The 18278-nt window shown below is 40.4% G+C and overlaps 1 protein-coding gene across 3 annotated transcripts in view; it reads left to right on the top strand.

Annotated features, from left to right (window-relative positions):
• The window catches only part of cntn4 (contactin 4), a 137638-nt gene that overhangs the window by 85657 nt on the left and 33703 nt on the right, over nt 1-18278 (top strand). For all 3 annotated transcript variants that reach the window (XM_046384797.1, XM_046384799.1, XM_046384798.1), the window contains 6 exons: nt 3654-3857; nt 5876-5978; nt 6586-6770; nt 10272-10411; nt 14124-14253; nt 15033-15183. In XM_046384797.1, the coding sequence (XP_046240753.1) occupies nt 3654-3857; nt 5876-5978; nt 6586-6770; nt 10272-10411; nt 14124-14253; nt 15033-15183 (913 nt within the window). The remainder of the gene's footprint in view (nt 1-3653; nt 3858-5875; nt 5979-6585; nt 6771-10271; nt 10412-14123; nt 14254-15032; nt 15184-18278) is intronic.

Consider the following 18278-nt stretch of genomic DNA (forward strand, 5'->3'; position numbering starts at 1 on the left):
ACATGCACAGCAGCCAAACCCTAAGCCCCAAATGGTGCTGATCGGCTGCTTCTGTTGCCTCCAGTACAGCGCAGTACCTGCTCCTTTCAGCCAGCAGGAGTGTGGGATCATGCTGTGATAAATGGCCGAGCAGCACAGGGAAGCAGAAGGGAGGTTCCTGCAAGACTGTTATGTTTAATTGCTAGTCCGCTAACAATTGGTAGGGATTGATTAAGCTCAGCAGGAAAATAGTGCGCTGCTGTCAGTTAGAGTGGCAAAACCCACACGGAAAGGAAATATATGAACATATATCCAAATATATGCAGAATATATGCTGCATGTATGGCATATTTAGGGTCATATATGTGCATGTATGTGGATATATAGGAAATATATGTGTCATATATGACTTTTATATATCCACATACATGCCTCAGTCAGGTGCATATATGCCATACATAATGCCTATATCTCACTTTATTTGCAAATGATGCAATGTGCATATATGTTCAAACAAAATGTATTTATGATTGTACTTATTTTAATTCAGTGCAGACAATAGCTTTTGATTGTTTTATTGCCTGCAGCCTCACACTCTGTCATCTATCATCAACTCGATCCATACTGCGGCGACGGGCGAACTACCGACTCACAAAGCCGAACCGGGACAGCCGGCTTAGGAGGCTGCAGGGCTCGCAAGTGTGACGTAGCGGAGTGGGAAAACCGCAATGCATTGTGGACTTTGCGGGAAACTGAAAAGTTTGTTTACGCCGGCTGCTCTTGTGTTCTGTTGTTTTGCTTAAACAAGTTAAAACGCGGTGCTAACGTGCTGTGTCGTTAACTGACACAATCGTTCACGTGATCGCTTCGGTAAAAACAAACGACGGGCTGAGATTTTTCTCATTTCCGACGTGGAAGCAAAGCCAAGGACCTCAGCTGATCCTGGTGTCTCCATGCAGCTGGCCGCCGTTTACGTTCAGAAAAGTTTTGCTACATCACGACTAACGAAATGAGCTCATTACAGTAAGTGGACTTTAGAATATTTTATGCGACCTAAGATCGTAGTGTTGTCATATATTCTCACCAGTGTGTGATAAAGAACATTTTAAAAAATATCCCCATATGGTCGACAAAACAGAAGTATGTTGTTCAGTGAGGACGTTGAAAACGCTATGCATAACATAACAGATTTAAAGGTACAATTACTACATTTTTAGAGCTTTCAACTACATCTCATATCTGTAACAGGAAGTGGAATAAGATTATATACGCAAACAACTTAATGTCTGTATGTTATTCAGTCCCCTGAAAATGGAAACTTAGTCTTCCAGCTAATCAGACTGGATGGTTAGATGTACATGAAGCAACAACAGCAGAGCGGCGCTGTTGTTGTTGCGTCATGCTGTTTACACCTTTTTCACTATGCAGTCCCCCATGGAAAGAAAATATATGAACATATATGTTTTTTATCGATGACACATACGTTTTACAACATATGTGCACATATTAGAGATTGCCCCCCCCACATACATCTTTCAACTATATGTACATATATATATGCACACATATATTTTCATATATATGTATAGCATATATGTTAGAAAATATATGTGACATAGATAAAAAACATGTATGTTCACATATTTTCTCTCCGTGTGGGAACCCCAGAACAGCACATTACGTCACAACGTTCAGGTGATGAGTTGACATCAATAACGTGAAGAACTCATTCAGAGGTAGTTCTCATCTGAACGAGCCTGAGCCGAAGGACCGTCGCTGATTTACTGTATGCACTTAATTCAATACCGCTGCTGCAAAATAAATGGAGGCACAAACACACAACATAAACATCCCACTTCATATGTAGAGCACACAGTGCATAAGTTCTTGAAATGAAATCATCGCATTTCTAATATCTCTGTGGAATCGAGGTAGAGATGATGTCTGTGGTTGACTTATGGTGCTGCTAGCAACGATGTGGCAATTCGAACACGTTATTTTAATTGTATTATATTGTTTTGTTAAAGAGCCTCATTGTTCACATTTTTCTGCTGAGCATTTGTTTCATTCTAAACAGTGGATCACACCACATTGGATTATCGACCAGGTTAATGGAATCCCATAATTACTTAATTTTATCTACTGTACCGGTCAGTCATTAATTATCATTCTTTGTAATTAGATTGTTATCATTAACTAATTAAACTGTCAATAATTGGCCATTGATTTTGTTTCTTTCCTCTTACTTAAAAGTGTCTCACGGTAAATCTAATGACACAGAAAACTCCATAACTGAGTTACGCAAGCTGGATCAGCATTAAAATCAGCTGAGTTTATTGTTAGTTTCACACTATTTGTTTCAGTCGTTCATAAAGTTGGGTAAAAGAATTGACACTAGTAACATGAATATTAACTCTTTAGCCTTTAGCGTGTTCGTGTCTGTTTTGCTTATTTTGAAATACTCCAACACAATCACTTGACATTGAAGGCGGACATTTAAACATTTAAACGTTTAAACACTGTTTATTGATTGTGTTGTCGAGTCTGAAGGTACTTGCCAACTCGATGCTCCACTTCCTGTCGGTGATCCCATGTCACATGTTTGTTTGGTTTCTCTTCAGATGTTGTTTTGGAAAATGCTGGCTCTCGTTTTACATCATAACAGTTGTTGTACTTTTGCAGTATGTCTTTCAAATCCTGCCAATTTTTGATGGTTTGAAACAAGGAGAAATTTCCCTTTTGGTTTGTCCCTTCTGGGATGCTGTAGAACCACAGCGGACTCTGTGGAGGAAGAGCTGCTCCTTCTGCACTTTGTACTTTCAAGTGATTATACACTAATGAAAACATTAATATGAATATTTGATTTAATTTCTGCCAATATTATATTACATTTATGCCCCTAAATCCTACACGCTATACCTTTAAATGTTTTTTTAAATGGTTTAATTCAAGGAACTAATAAGGAACAAATTAAGAACTAATATCTGAAAATGGGATTAGACAGCAAATAATGACAAGTTAGTTGATGTCTACCTGCTGGATAATATGTTAATGAGCCAGTATCTGATGGTAAATTGCTTAATAGAGTATCTGTGAGTCTGCCCACTAGCCAGTTCCATATTTAATTATCATTATTAAAATAATATAATCATTTATTGTGGATATATTAGTTGCCAGTAAAGTGGTGCATCACACTGAGTTGTTACAAGGTGTGTGTTACCCCGTCTGGACAACCTCCCTGTTGATTAATGTCCAGAACTGAAATTTAGAAAAAGAAAAAAATAAATTTCATTTTTACATTCAAGTATTTGAAGCGTAACATGCCTGTTGGTGTGGTGTGTGTTAGAAACTATCTCTGTTGCTAATTTTAGTTGGCTGTGTGGGGAACTGTAATTTAGTCATGACAACACATACCCGAGTATCTTCCCTAATCCCTGGTTGAGCATGCAGACCTCGTCCACATGCAAAATAGTCATTTGAAGTGAGTCCAGATAATTACATTTATCTGTAACCTCTCACAGATCCTGTCACCGGTTTTCACTGCAGCATGATGTGACTCTTTCACCCTCAGGGGGTCTGAAACAACCAAAATATTTCATTTTCCTTCCTTGTGTTTCATGAAAAAGAAGAGGAACATTTAAATTCAGAATTCTTGTTTTCTCCTTTATTCACAGATCTGGTATTTTCCTGGATCTTTAATGAGTACCCGACCTTTGTGAAGCAGGATACTCGCCGCTTCATCTCACAGGAGACGGGGAATCTGTACATTGCCAAAGTGGAGCCCTCGGATGTTGGCAACTACACCTGTGTGGTGACCAACACCGTCACTAAGACCCGAGTCCAGGGTCCACCCACTCCGCTAGTGCTCCGTAGCGACGGTGAGCCTCGGTCATACGGTGTGCTTATGGGCCCTTCTGGTCATACATATAGTGCTTTATAATTTGGTGATTCTTCTGAAAGCAAAATAATGCATTTGAGATCAAGAAGACAATCCATAAAGGCATGTGTGCACGGGGGTGAGCGGGAACTGTGTGTCATGTTTTATCAACACTTCACATGGTTTCTGATACATTTTATTTTACTTATTTTACTTGTCATTTTCATCCTTCTGTTTTCGTAATATTTTCATTTCAGTTAAAAAAAAAAAATGCAGCTGCTCCACCGGGAGCAAATGTTTGAAAATCTTTTTTCTGGTACTGATAAGCTAAAAGCCAAACTTGCTCACAGTCTGTACCTGAAAGTAGGACAAGTGGTTTTAAGGAATACAAATGAAATTCAAAGGTTAATTATCTCTCTCTCTTTGCTAATTTAAGCATGTCCTTTAACATGTGGTTCTGAGGCTTTAGGCTGGCCTTATCAAGGCACTCCACAGGAAAGGTCATCATCGTCAACTGGTCTAATTGTTGGCTTCTGTCCTCAGTAGATTTAATGTAAGGAAATAAGAAGCTTAATGTTATTTTCACTAGAAATGTCTTTTATGACGTTCATGTCATTTTTCTTTCCCAGTCTTTCCCACAGCTGATCTGGTGCAAGATGCAAACAGCTAGTTGGGTTGTGAGGATTCTTGTTGCTTTTTATGGTCAGCATCTTGAATTTCTCTCGGGATCAATAAAGTATCTATCTATCTATTTAAATTAAGAATAAATGATCATTGAAGATTAGTCTGCCTAAATAAATTCTGAAACGCTTTGCTTCTCACTATTTTTAGATTCAAGCAATTACAGAGCGTGTTCCCTCCCTGCTTCCTTCCTTCCTTTTTTCCATTATACTTTTATTTGACTTGAATAACAGATCCAACAGCAGGACATCAGCTCTGCCCCTCACAGTCACAGGAGCTGAGGTTGGAGGGGTTTGCAGGCACGCACGTTGAACAGGTGTCCCCTGCAAAAGGTTATGGTATGAGACAATTACCCGTCCACTTCCACCTGTCTGCTTAAAATGGGTGATAGTGCTGTGGTTACATTCCAGTATGAGACAGTTGTGATAAGGATCTGAATTAGCTTTCACAGTCACTCAGGGAGCCATCCTGATGAACACATGCCTCACCAAATCAACGAGATGAAATTGGCCCGTTTCCTCCATCTCTAGAGCTATTTGTACAACACAGCCCCGAATTACAGCAATGGCGGAAAGCCTATTGTTACACTGGTGGGTGAGATAGGCTTAAAATACCATGCCGTGAGCCCAGAATTGACACAGCTAGGAGAAATGAAAGCATACTAATTACAAATTCATTAATATAATTTACCTTGGTGTCATCTAAGGTGAGGAGAGGAAAAATAGGTAAAAGAAAAAGAATCTTCCAAAGCTGGAACACCAGAGAGTCCAAATTCCCATCTGCTCCCAGAGATTTTTAGCATGCACAGCAGCAATATTATAATCCAGCTGCTTCACCGACAGTGAATGGGATGCTTTGTAGACTCAGCAGCGATACCCAGGGGATTTTATGGGCCCATTTTCTGGTTCATAGCTGTTAGCACTACAACAAGATGAAACTCATCTGGATGTAAAAGCTCAAACCCACTATGGATTCTCAAAGTTGTTTTTTTTTTTCTTTCAGCATCACTGTGTTGTATGTCCACTGAAAAGCTGGCTTTGGCTTTTTTTCCCCCCCTCTCGCTCATGCTTTTCCTTGCGAGAGCATTCTGTCACAATGCTGAGAGCAGAGCGTGTTCCTGGTTCTCAGATCGCACAGTGTTGGAAGTCGAAAAACATTTCAGTTCTAAGTTAAAAGAGACCTTTACTTGAAAAAGGTTTTCAGTAACTGTGCAACAACGGCAGGAGCTACAACTTCAGTCTTTATTTTGTTTTGTTTTTGTTGTTTTGTTTTTTGGGGTGTTTTTTATTTTTTTTTGCTTTTTTGGCACATTGACACTCATTTGCATTTCTCTTTCAGGTGTGATGGGTGAATATGAACCAAAGATTGAAGTTCAGTTTCCGGAGGTTGTTCATGTTGCCAAAGGATCCACTGTGAAGCTGGAATGCTTCGCTCTGGGAAAGTAAGCCCACTCTCAGTCAGGCTCAACACCAACACATGAAAAAGACGAATATCACCAGAAGAAAGCTGAGATTATTTTTTTGTCATGTGTTCAACCACTTTGGAGTAATCATCGTGTGTTTCATGCTAGGCTGCACGCCAAGTCAGAAATGAGAGGGCACATCCTCTGTTAAGATATCAGGCTTTGTAACACGGTGTACTGAATCTGTCGAACTCTTTGGACTTATTTTTGCGTCTCTACATTCATCAGGGAATGAAACCTCCTAATTTTACACCTTCAAAAGGCCTTTAACCTTAACTTAAGTATGTTACGGTGAAGTGGCATGAAATAGGTCAACTTTTGGTGTTAAACAGCTGACTTCAGTTAACATGTGTATGTATAATGGAGAAGAGGAAACATTTTGAAGCATTTTTAGACAAGGTTTGCTGATCATTAGATTTGCTGTTTTTGCTTTTTGGTTTCTTTATTACTGATGTGTGGTATCACTAACTGAATTCTTTGTCTTTCAAAAAACAAACAATATAAGACTAAAATCATTAAAAAAAAAAAAGATCTGAGTTTGTACAGCACGAGATTTATTTTCGCTTTAAAATTTCCCTTTTCATAGCCCGGTACCATCCATAAACTGGAGGAGAGTGGACAACGTTCCCTTCCCCAGGAAAGTGGACATGAGGAAGGCCAGTGGCGTCTTGGAAATCCCATATTTCCAACAGGAGGACGCTGGCACATATGAGTGTGTGGCCGAGAACTCCAGGGGAATGAACATGGTGAAAGGAAAGCTCTCTTTCTACGGTAGGTGATCCTGATGTGCATGAATATTTGACCAGCGTGCACCACATCTGTCAGACCTGCTCAGACTGAGAGGCAGCAAAAACAGACACAACTGGTCTTATACAGCAGTCAGCAGTGATCACAGGCTCGTGCAGCCTACACAAGGAGGGAGGCTCGTTTTAACAGCACATCAAAATGATTAAAGGCTGTCAGCCATGATGCCTCTAATATTTTGATCCAGATTAAAGGAGTGATGCGGATGAGGCTGAGCCCTTGGATTCGACCTTGTTGGTGAGCCTTGTGTTGGGCTCCACCAGATGGCATCGTGATTGACATCCAACTTGACTGGAGATCAAAGCTTTTAAATGTACTATACATAGACCAGTGGCACATATGTCAGGGACATAATCTGCACCAGCAGCATCTGGATCCACGGGAAGGGGGTTAGTTTTGTCACAGAGTCACACCTATTGACTTCAGTTACTGCTGACACTTCACCCCAGTGTCCACCATCGGAAAACTAACCTGCCCTTACAAAATGACAGATAAATACACATTTGAACATTTTTTAAAAAAAAAAAACTTTTTAATGACAGAAATAACTTCCAATCTAAACAGCATCATATCTGAGTCATAATTTTTGTGACTTACCAAAATTGGACTTAATCTTTCATCCAACAAAGGAAATAACTCATAGAAGAGGAAGCTAATATTATTTAATATTATGACATGAAGGGATAAAACAATCCAGATTCATTCATATATCTGGGCAGTTACCTTCTTTGAACAATGAGTGGACTTTCCTCCCACTCTCTTGTTTTCTCCTCTCTGATTTTCTCTTCTTAAAGTCATGCTGTGTCAACCATCAAAAATAACTCATTTGGGGCATTAAACAATTTACCATTGCTTTTTACAACAGCAGTGGAAGCTCTCATTCACTCTAACAGCCCAGGAGCACACTGTGATCCACCCAGGTTTCATTTGTCCTTTTGAGCTGTGGCTCCTCTCTCATTTTTGATGTGTTTTGTCAATCTCTCTCTCTCTCTCTCTCTCTCTCTCCCTCCCTCCCTCTTCCTCCTGCTGTCTGCAAGCAAGTGATAAAAATCAGTAATCTTAGTTTGAACTCCCTTTGAATTAAGCCTCTGAGACATTTGTCAGCAGTGTAAGCCAATGGGGGAATCGATAAGGGTATCTCTTGTGCATCCAAGCAGGCTACAGTGGAAAGAGAGCTGGGCTTTGCGTTAGAAATGAAGGCGTTAACTTTATGATGGCACTATGTTCAACGTTGAAACATTCTCACGCTTGTAATGTCAAGTTAGTGTTCTACGAGGCAAACATACTGTAAATCCCGCAACTAGTGTTTTCCATCTCTTCATTTTGTCTTAATGAAACAGAAGGCATTTGCTTGTGTGCTGTATTGGAAGCAGTTTTTATTACTGCTCAAGCCAAAGACAAGGGGTGGTTTTGTTAAATTTTCATCTCTGAAAAGAAAGCTTGGGAAAGAAATAGCCGTTTGCTCACTTGCTGATGTTGACATCACTCAGAGAGTAAGCAAATGCAATGCTCTGCCAGGTTTGTTTCCTCCATTGTATTCACACTTGTGTTTCTGCAGTCTTGCTGCTGCATTATCTCATAGCGATTTCACTGATAAGGCAAATTCCCATCTCTCTTCTTCTTTAGCCACTTGACATTTGCTCTGATTGTATGCGCTCTTCGCCCGGTGTGGGCAAAGATGGGCTGCCTGCTTTCATTTGGTAAGCGTTGACTGAGAGTCGATACTTTCACAGTGGGTGAGGGATAGAGTGAGGGACAACAACAACAACAATTCAGTCCTGAAAGGTGCAGTGGGTGGGGCAGCTTGGCCGGGCTCTGATGGAGGATTGCAGTAGCTTGAATGGATGCGATTCTAAATGACGGTGGGGATGGTGATGGTGGAGCCTCACAGAGTAACTTTCTAACATCTTTAATGGTGGGTTCTTCTCTAAGCACACATAAAGGAGTGTATCAGACAGACTGAAAAAGCTGACATTGTTTTTAAAAATATTTATCAATGTGAACAAACTGAATTTCATATTTTGTAGCGTTTTTGTTAACTAAAGGAACTTCAGCGAAGTGAAGCTTAGGGTAGACGTTACATCACTTAGTTTGAGAATAAATGTCTTTTTTCAGCAGCAGATTGTAACCTTTCTCACTGTTTGTGCAGATGGCAACAGCACAGCCTCCACACATGTTAAATGTTAATGACCTCAACCAACCTTGTGCCGCAGCCTCGGCTGCCAAAGGGATCTTAGAGGCCAATGGTATGACACATGAACCACAAACTGATACTGGACTGGATTTTGATGTTGAATCAGACATGCATACACAAGAATGCACAAATACCCCCCTCAGGTCTCTATAACCACCTCTTTTTTATCAGTTCTTGCTCTGTGTTTGCCGAACACCCACATACACACAGTTTAGATTGCACACTGACTGCATGCTGCAGTTTTAATTCACGGAAATATGGTGGACATACAGTTATTGAATTTCTCTTTGTGTTATCCCACTTTACTCAAGGCAAATGCTGTATAGCAGAAGCAAATTAGAGAATGACCTGTACTGAAAAGCCCACACAATGGTCAGTCCTTGAGAAGAGTATTGGGTGAGGTCTATGCAATGGAAAAGTGCGGTCAGCCATTACTCTTGTCCTGCCACTGGCCTTGTGTGATATAGGATGATAGTAGCTTGACCTACACATCATCCAGAATGTACAGAGCATTACACTGAAAGCTTTACAGAACTAGTTTTATGTATTACTTTTTTCAGCTTAATCATTAACTAGCCTTGAGTTACTTGCATGACGCTGCAAGAATCAATTCCCCTCCTGTATAATTATACCATCATTTACTTGGATGGAATCGAATGGAGGGTTTTTATGGCGCCAGTAGCCGCCCTAATGCATATGGATCTGGTTTTGGGGAAATGTGGAAACGCTACATATTATGCGCTTTAACACATGGAATAACACAAGAAATTAACCAAGTCTTAAGTATCCTTCTATCCTGTGTTTCCAAAGATGCCGCTTTAACTAACACAAAGAAGTTTGTCAAACTATTCACTTATATATAAATGTGCTTGGAATTAATGTCATTACATCAAGAAATTCTGATTGCGACCTTTAATCTATGCTAATTTGGAAGACTGTGCATTTTGGTTCTTGAAATGACGCGCTAGGAGAGTTGCAAATAAAGCCATATATTCTTGCAGCCTGAAGCTCTGGCTATTTTGTATGAAGTTTAATTGCTGTGAGAACAGTGGCAACCTAGATGAGCAGATGGACAGTCAGCTTCAGACAGTTACTATTTGCAATCATTTTTGTGACCAAATCAAACTGGGAAATAAAAATAGGTTCATTAGATTTTTCTTTCTTTCAGTGGAAATTATGCCCTTGCTAATTTGCCATTACTTACTGCCATGCTATTTTGTCTGTATCAAAAATTTGACAGCTTGAGTTGACTCTTACATTGTCATTTTTTCCAGCCCCTCCTCATCTCATTGAGAAACCCCAAGATGTCCAGAAGCTCATTGATGACTCGCTGGTGTGGGAGTGTAAAGCCACAGGGAAGCCGAAGCCGTCTTACAGGTGGATGAAAAATGGAGAGAACCTGGAGTCCGCAGAGGTGAGAGCTTCCAAGGGTTAGCATGTCTTCAGAATAGAGCATAAAGCTCTGCTTCCAAAGTGAGACTTGCAGCAGCAGCTTTGGCACAGATGTTGCTTCCATACTCTGTGATGCTGAGTGAACAGTGTGTGCAGTGTGTTCTGTTTGTTCAAGCTTTACTGACTAATTACCACGCATTATTGTCTTTGTCATTACAACACAGCACCTCCTGTGCACCTATACGGCATTTATTTCAAAAGAATGAGACTGTGTCTTTTCTGTGATGGGAGACTAAACTGAAAACAGGCGGAGTATTTCATGCTAGTCTGGAAAGCACAGCGATGTAATAGCTACTCTAATCTTCTGTTAAATCTCTCTTCACCAAGTTCAGTTATTAATCTGTTGCCACCAAAGACGAAAACAGTAGGTTCTCCATATTAACACTGTATGTCCCTTTTTCATTTTAGCTCCCTGCTGTCTCCAAACTCCCCTAGTGGGTACAATGATTAGAGATGAGCCTGTTGTTTCTCCAACCAGCTTACTTGTACATTTAACTTTAACTGAAATCAGTGTTGGCATTTGCAAAAATACGCCTCACTTTTCCTTCATCGTATTGGATTATTATATTGCATCCTTTAGTCAGATTGTTTGAAAAAGACAGCTTGCACCTGATAAATAAACAGACATTATGTTAATTTGCTTCATTATGCAAAAAGGCGCCAAACACACCAGAGAATATCAATCAGTACTTGAATGTTATACATGTCGGTGGAATGAACCCAGCCTGTTGTTACATTACTCGAGGCAACGCTCTGCACAGCAAAGCCTTTTTCTCATAAAGCAGAGATTTGGCTTGCTATCTGTTTAGCCAATAGCTAACATTTTCTATCAAAGCCCCTTATAAGGTAACAACTCTCTGTTGTTAGTTTTTTTAGAAAACAAGATGTTTTGTGTTTTTGCTTTTTTGAAACAGGTCACCTTTTTCATTCTCTTTTCAGGTGATTTCTTAAAAATAGTAAATAACGGGATGCACCGTGACAGGCATTTTCTAGTATGTCGTCAGTGTAAATGTCTTTTGTTAATGTGGCCTCAGACTCACTCATTTTACTCTAAACTGAATACATTCCAATGAAAACACGACTGCTTTTTAAAAATAGACAAAATTACACAGCATCTCCGTTTAAAGAAATAAATATATGATTAAAGGTGATTGTGTGGGATTTTTTTTTAATTTCCTCCACAGACTTAATAAATGGTTATATTCTGTATGCATGGGTGAATGGATTAATGAGCAAAGGTGTTCCATTGTTTGAAATGCCACTATTAACCACAGTGGCTTAATGAGTGGAAGAGGGAAAGGTCAAGGATGTAAGGAGCAGTGGAGAGAGGATGCGCCATTTGTTGTTATTTATTACAGCGAATCAATTGAGACCTTTCTGACCGTGTAGTTCACTGGAACTTATTTCTTCTGACGGTTTTCTCACTTTGAGCAACAGAAATTGACTATACAGTACATTAGATTTCTAAGAGGTCATGATAGATGCTGGAGTATATATGTTTTCAATTATTCAGTGTCAGCCATTTAAAATATTTAAGAACATTAACTGTTTCTAGTGTTTCGTTCCTATAGTAGTACCTCTTAACCTCATTGCACAAGCATTGGACTCTCTGTTGGACATACAGTTGACCTGTCTCTTTGTTCTACCAGGACGGCTGTCTCAGATGCAGCACTTACAGATTATGGGAGTCCTTGTGTTACCACTTTGTGTCTAAATAGTGATAGCTTATTGGAATGCTTCTTTTCCTATGGCTGTTTTCGTCTTGAAGGACTTCACTCTCTGCTGCTTTATTGACAATTGCTGTAGGATTAAGTGGCTGTGCAATTAAAGGGAAACTCCACCACGAAACGGATTTAGTCCATTTGGAGGAGTGTGGGACCAGTACACAGATGATTTGCAGTAGTGGATTTGAGGTTATTCCTTTCAGGACCTCAGTGTCAGAGCCTATAAATTTAAGCAGTGGGTGATCTATTGCAGCCCATGACATCCTGATTAGGACTAGAAAGGTGTTTTTTCTTCTTCTTCTTCTTATTTTTGGCCACTGTCTTTCCTGTTCATTCAAGCTCAAGTGGAGCAAAAAAGCTGATTTTGTTTTTGCTGTTACTAATGCAACTCCACAGCTTATTCACGTCTGCTTGTGGTTCTTTGTTACCCTGGCAGATTAATCCAATATTTGTGAGTGGAATTAGTCAGTTTCTTTTACAGATCTGCCTTTGTGAGCTATAATAATTTCTTGTTTATAAACCCTGTAGTGAAATTTCAGATCAGAATCAGTTTCAGGTTACTTATTCAATGTTTTTCTGTCATTTACATCATTGGATTGGAAGAAAAGGATGGATGACATGGATTTTGGATCAGTGTTGTTATGACAATATAAAATGTAGCTTATTAAAAATTTACAGCTGTAGTGCAAATGTAGATTTGTATTATTTTCACAAAGACTTCTGGTAGAGAGTAATTTTGAATGACATGGCTGTAGACAGAAACCAAACATAAGAATCTCTCTGTTAAAACATGAAAGTCATTCCTTCTTGCTGTATTTTCTTTTACATGTTTCTGCAGCCCTATATCAAATGAATCAACTCGGTGTTCTTGGCCATTGACATTGCCAATCATTTTCCTTCAGCATAAGGCATACAGATGGTCCCCCCAGGTCCCTGCATGAAAAACTGCTGATTTGAGAGGAACGTCATGCTTAATTAATAGCAGCCATAAATGGGAGTGCTTTCCTTGCTCAGACTGATATAAGCCAGCGTTTGCTTCCCTTGTCAGCAGGGATATTCGCCCCTGCACATCCAGAGCCTCAGAGCGTTATGGAAATTTAGACACAACCTGCTCAAACACAGGATTAGTTTGTGATCTTTCAGTGAGGACAGTCTCTCTTTTCATGTGACAGTACCTTAATCCTCTGCGACTGGAGTTCAGGCTCGCTCAGACACCCCTATGGAAATGGGCTCTAATGACTTTATGGGTGAGCCTGAGGAAAACACAGGAGATGAAGGGCATGAGGAGGCAGAACCTGACACAGCTGCATAGAGACATATGAAAACTGCTCAAGGATTTAATACTTTCTTGAAGGAGTGGAGTGAGAACCAAAGTTCAGAGAGATAAACTTATAGTGAGGATTAAATGTCCAACTGATGCACTGATCCAGCTTTTGAGTTTTTAGGTCGTCAGGCCCAGCCAACCTTAAGTCAATCTTAATTTGATAGCTCAGTGATGAGCAAGGTTCCTCCTGTAGGAATGCAAAAATGATAGTTCACACAGATGAAGAGGAGGTGCAGCTTGACCACGTAAACAGCACTTAGTATGTATGTGGCATACCTATCAGAAAAGCAATTTTCACAATGCATTATACCTCAGATGTTACGATATTCTTTCCCTTCTTATCCCCTCCTCTTGCTGAAGGGGAAACAGGCCCTGTGGTGCAGTCAGAGATATAAATAGGGCATGGTTTTATTTCTCTCTCATAAACATGCAGATTGATTAGGGTCATTTTCTGCTAGCCTGCCTCCATCCACCCAAGCCTTTCCCTCCATTAGTGATGAAAACCTAGATTTATTGCCACGTCTGTCACTTCCAGACCATAATTCACTAGCCCACTGGCTGGCTGTTTTATGTAAATGAGCTTTGGGAATAAAGCATATTAAAGACATGCATCTCTATGTCCATAGGAGCGCATACAGGTTGCCAGTGGAGCGTTGTCAATCAGTCGCCTGACCCTGTCCGACACAGGAATGTACCAGTGTGTGGCTGGGAATAAGCACGGCGAGGTCTACTCCAATGCAGAGCTCCGAGTTATAGGTAAGACATTGGCTTTGTGTGTTCGTGTGTACACTCATGTGTTGGCATGTGTGCAAGCATTCATTTTCCACATTTTTTTCACAAGTTTGCCCCGTCTTCTTCCTCTGCTCAGTACTGTGGAATGACCTCCGGCCTCTCTCTTATTGGCCACTAATTGAAAAGCATTAATTATAAGATGAATGCGTCCGGCTGACAGTGATGTATGCCAGAGCTGCTCTGTTCACCAGCCTCGCCCATCTGCCCTGTCAAGCCTGTCACTCTCCACTTGGGGCTGGCAGTAGCTCTCGTTCACTATTCATCCTCCAACATATCTCATTCCAATCATGTTGCTGATAGGAATCAGGCTCAGCACAGTCGAGTGTGATGGTCAAACTCAAGGTGGAGGTTTAAGAAATAAAGAATGTCACGGACACTATCAGACAGTTGCACACTACTGAAAAGGGCACATATTTTTCAAGTGTTTTACTTTCAGGGAACGTTATTATGTAGGATGGAGCAAGACATTTCTGTCTCTACTGAGAGTAATGGAAAAGGTTCATCGATCTCTTCAATTCCACATCAGTGGTGGGCATTACTGTTTGGCTTTTTGATTTGTAATTATCCAGATTGTAAAGAGTGTAATCTAGTGTCTTTGAATTATCCATGGCAAGAACTCATTTTCCAAAATGGTGACGACATGATCAGATATCAGATGTAATATCAGATAAATAATCAGCGATTGTTTGGAGGAAAAGAGATGTGAGGCTTTTGCAAACTTTAATATGCTGCTCTTGTTTCAGCCGTTGCCCCAGATTTCTCTCACAACCAAGTGAGGAGCCAGACTCTGGTAAAGGTAGGAGGAGACGCGCTCATCGAGTGCAAGCCCAAGATGTCTCCTTGGGGTGTGGTCTCTTGGCGGAAGGGCAGCGAAGCACTTCAAGAAAGTAACAGGTAAGACAGCATTTAGACATTTTGTTCTGCTTTTACCCAACTGTGAGGGCGGTTGGCCTTCTCCCTGCATGTGTTGCCATTATTTTTAGCCAGATACGAATTCTCGGAGGGCATGTTCATGGTTATTAATACAGACACCTCTTATGCTAAACAACGCCTGCTGCTACTTCTTGTTCACATTTTGATATGTAATATTGACTATGTATATAATATATGTTTAAGTCATCTCCAATGTGTTGTTGCCCCCAGCTGGTTGCAATACTGGATGAGAGTCACATATGAAAAAAAGTTCCAAGAGGGCTACTGAAACGTGCATTCTTCTGCATGTATTTTTAAGCAAGCATTTCAGACATTTGAACATCTAAGGCCTCAATAAAATTTAAAATGATTAGTCTTGACTGAAGATTTATTGTAAACTCAACTTCAGAGTTTATTTTTTCATTTCATCTGTTAGTCTGTTAGTAGTGTTCAATCATTAAAACTGGCAGCACAGCAGTGGTGCCAATGCAAAGAAAATTAAGCAGCATCATCCAATAAGGTCGTGTACTGCCCAATCAAATACGACAATACACCTGTTCTCTTTCCCAGTGTGTCAGTTATGTCCTCGTCCACAGAGTCCGCCACGTTGTGTGTGGAAATGAGAACATGTAAGTGCACATGCACATTCCTGGCTTTGTTGATTCCTTTTTAATGTGAGCACTGCAATTCTGCTGTTTGCCTCACAGCCATTGTTATACAATATAAAATGATTGCATCTCTGGTAGCTTTACAACCTTGTGAAATCCTCCCTCATACTACAAACTGTGCAGTGAAGGATGTCGTGTTTGGTGTGTGATGCACCTTCAGACTTGTGAATCAGTCGAACTGGACTTCCTTGCTCGTATTTCATTGTTGTTCCATGGATCAAGAGGTACCCACCAAAGTTGCCCCTTTGTCTTGTTTGTAATGTAGCCCTGTTTTTAGTCTGGAAGCCAGCTTATACTCTGCTGTGAAACTGCTGTTCACAAGGGCTCACCGTCTTGTTGCTTTATCACAAATGTCCCATTTAGTTGGGTGCCTGGGAGGCCCACAGGTCCAAGATGCTGTCCGTGTACTGTGACATCATTACACACTATACAGACAAAAGTATCCAGACACACCTCTTTATGGAGCTGTTTTTCAGGCCCCTTACTTCCAGTGAAGGGAACTCATAATGTCAATCTTAATGCATACCAAGACATTTTTGGACAATGCTGTGCTTCCAACACTTTTCTATTCTAGCATGACTGCCCTATTGCACAAAATAAGCTCCATAAAGACATGATTGGATGAGTTTGGTGTGGAGGAACTGGCCAGACTTTGGTGCAGTTCCCAGATGCAGTGAGAGCACTCTCACACCAGCTACAAGTAAAAGAAGCATTAAGCCTAACTGAGTTATGGTTAATGTGGTTTTCTTTAGAGGTGGCCAAACAGACCACCTGCAGAGTAAATTCAAAGTGCTAATCAAGTACTTCTCACCTCAGCAAGAGTGACCTGCCATGTTTGACCCCTGAGATGCGATATGTGCTACATGTGGTAACTTTTGCCAGTGTTTGTCTGTCTGAATGAAGTGTGAAGTGTGGCCCAGTAGCCTCAGTGCACACAGGGGTCATCCATTGGGTGTCACCACTCTAGCATGACTCTGCTTTGACAGCAGGGCTGTGTGCACAGTGTCTTGCCAGGCTTTGCATATATACAAAGCAGTGTTGTTGCTTGTCAAACAAAGTGGCGGGGAATTTGCATAGTGGTTTCGCTGCTGGTGCCCTTCACTCGCCCTCCGACACTTCAGTCACACGTTTCAACCTCTCAGCACCTGGACCACTTTGTTTTGAATTCATGGTTTAGATTGATTTCACATTTGTCTTTGCTGTGATGTGAATTGACTTCCTCTTGAACTGATAAATGAAAAGGCGGTGTCTGTCCCAGTGTGAAATAGATGCTTTGTTATCCTAAAATTCTGTCACTGCATGTACCTGTTCAACTATAAATCACACAATAACCAGCTGGTGTGATAAATGATGAAAGATTTGGGATTTGAATCATTAACATGTAATTAGCAAATTAATGTAGACTCGTTTAGAGAATTCTTTTAGTTTTAAACTTATCACAGTCATTATTTTAGCTTAAGAGAATCATGATAATGGGCAATTAGTAGATGGATTTCTTTAATACTGTCTTTATTTGGTTAGTTTTAAACATCCGACTAATGTTCAGAAATACGCTTAAATGCTTTTACTTGAACTAAATGATAATTGGCTTAGACCACCCGGTGCCGCTAATCCAAAATGAAGAAGAAAGAAGCACAGTTTTGAAATTAAAATTCAAAAGTCCCATCTGTATTACATTAAAAGGAAATGTTTTGCCATGATGACAGGCTGCATTGCCAGCCAGGCAGTAGTGAAACTGTTTACAGAGCTTGAAAACACATGCCAGAGCCTTTAAATGTGCAGATCCACTTACTCTCTTTCCTATTATCCTCCGTTTGTCTCATCTGTGACACCCACACGCACACACACACACATACACCCTTGTGTTGTGTGCCACACAGTAAAAATGCTCAGCATCTGTTGTTGTAATCATTAGAACAGTTGGCTGCCCAGTGATAGCTGTCTTGCCTGTAGGTCGACAGCGGTGTTCAGCCTGTCTCTTCTTCTTAAAATCGTAAGACTTAAAGAAAAACATAAACCACTGACGGATGAACTGATGATGGAGCATACATACTGGTTTCACACATCAGCTGAGAGATGAACACAAGTGCTAAATTTTTTTTTCAATTGTTTGTTGACTTTCTTCATGCTTTATGTATGTATTCAGCCCAGATTAAACAATTGCGTTTGTGTGAATGTACAGTCCGTGTACTCATGTACTCCGTGCATGTCTGAGGAAGTCTGTTTAGTTATGCACCTGTACAGAAAGGGGCAAATTCATAAGACTTTGCTGTGAACCCTTTTTGTTGAAGATTAATTGCCTTAATTGCGTTAGTACTCCACCATGGCTTTGGCGGAAAGGGAACTTGTGTCACCAGCTGGGTAATCCATCTTCATAGCAGCACAGCCCCCTTTTTTTTCTGCAGAGGA

Source organism: Scatophagus argus, chromosome 3 (assembly GCF_020382885.2).
Source record: "Scatophagus argus isolate fScaArg1 chromosome 3, fScaArg1.pri, whole genome shotgun sequence".
Classification (NCBI taxonomy): Eukaryota; Metazoa; Chordata; class Actinopteri; family Scatophagidae; genus Scatophagus; species Scatophagus argus.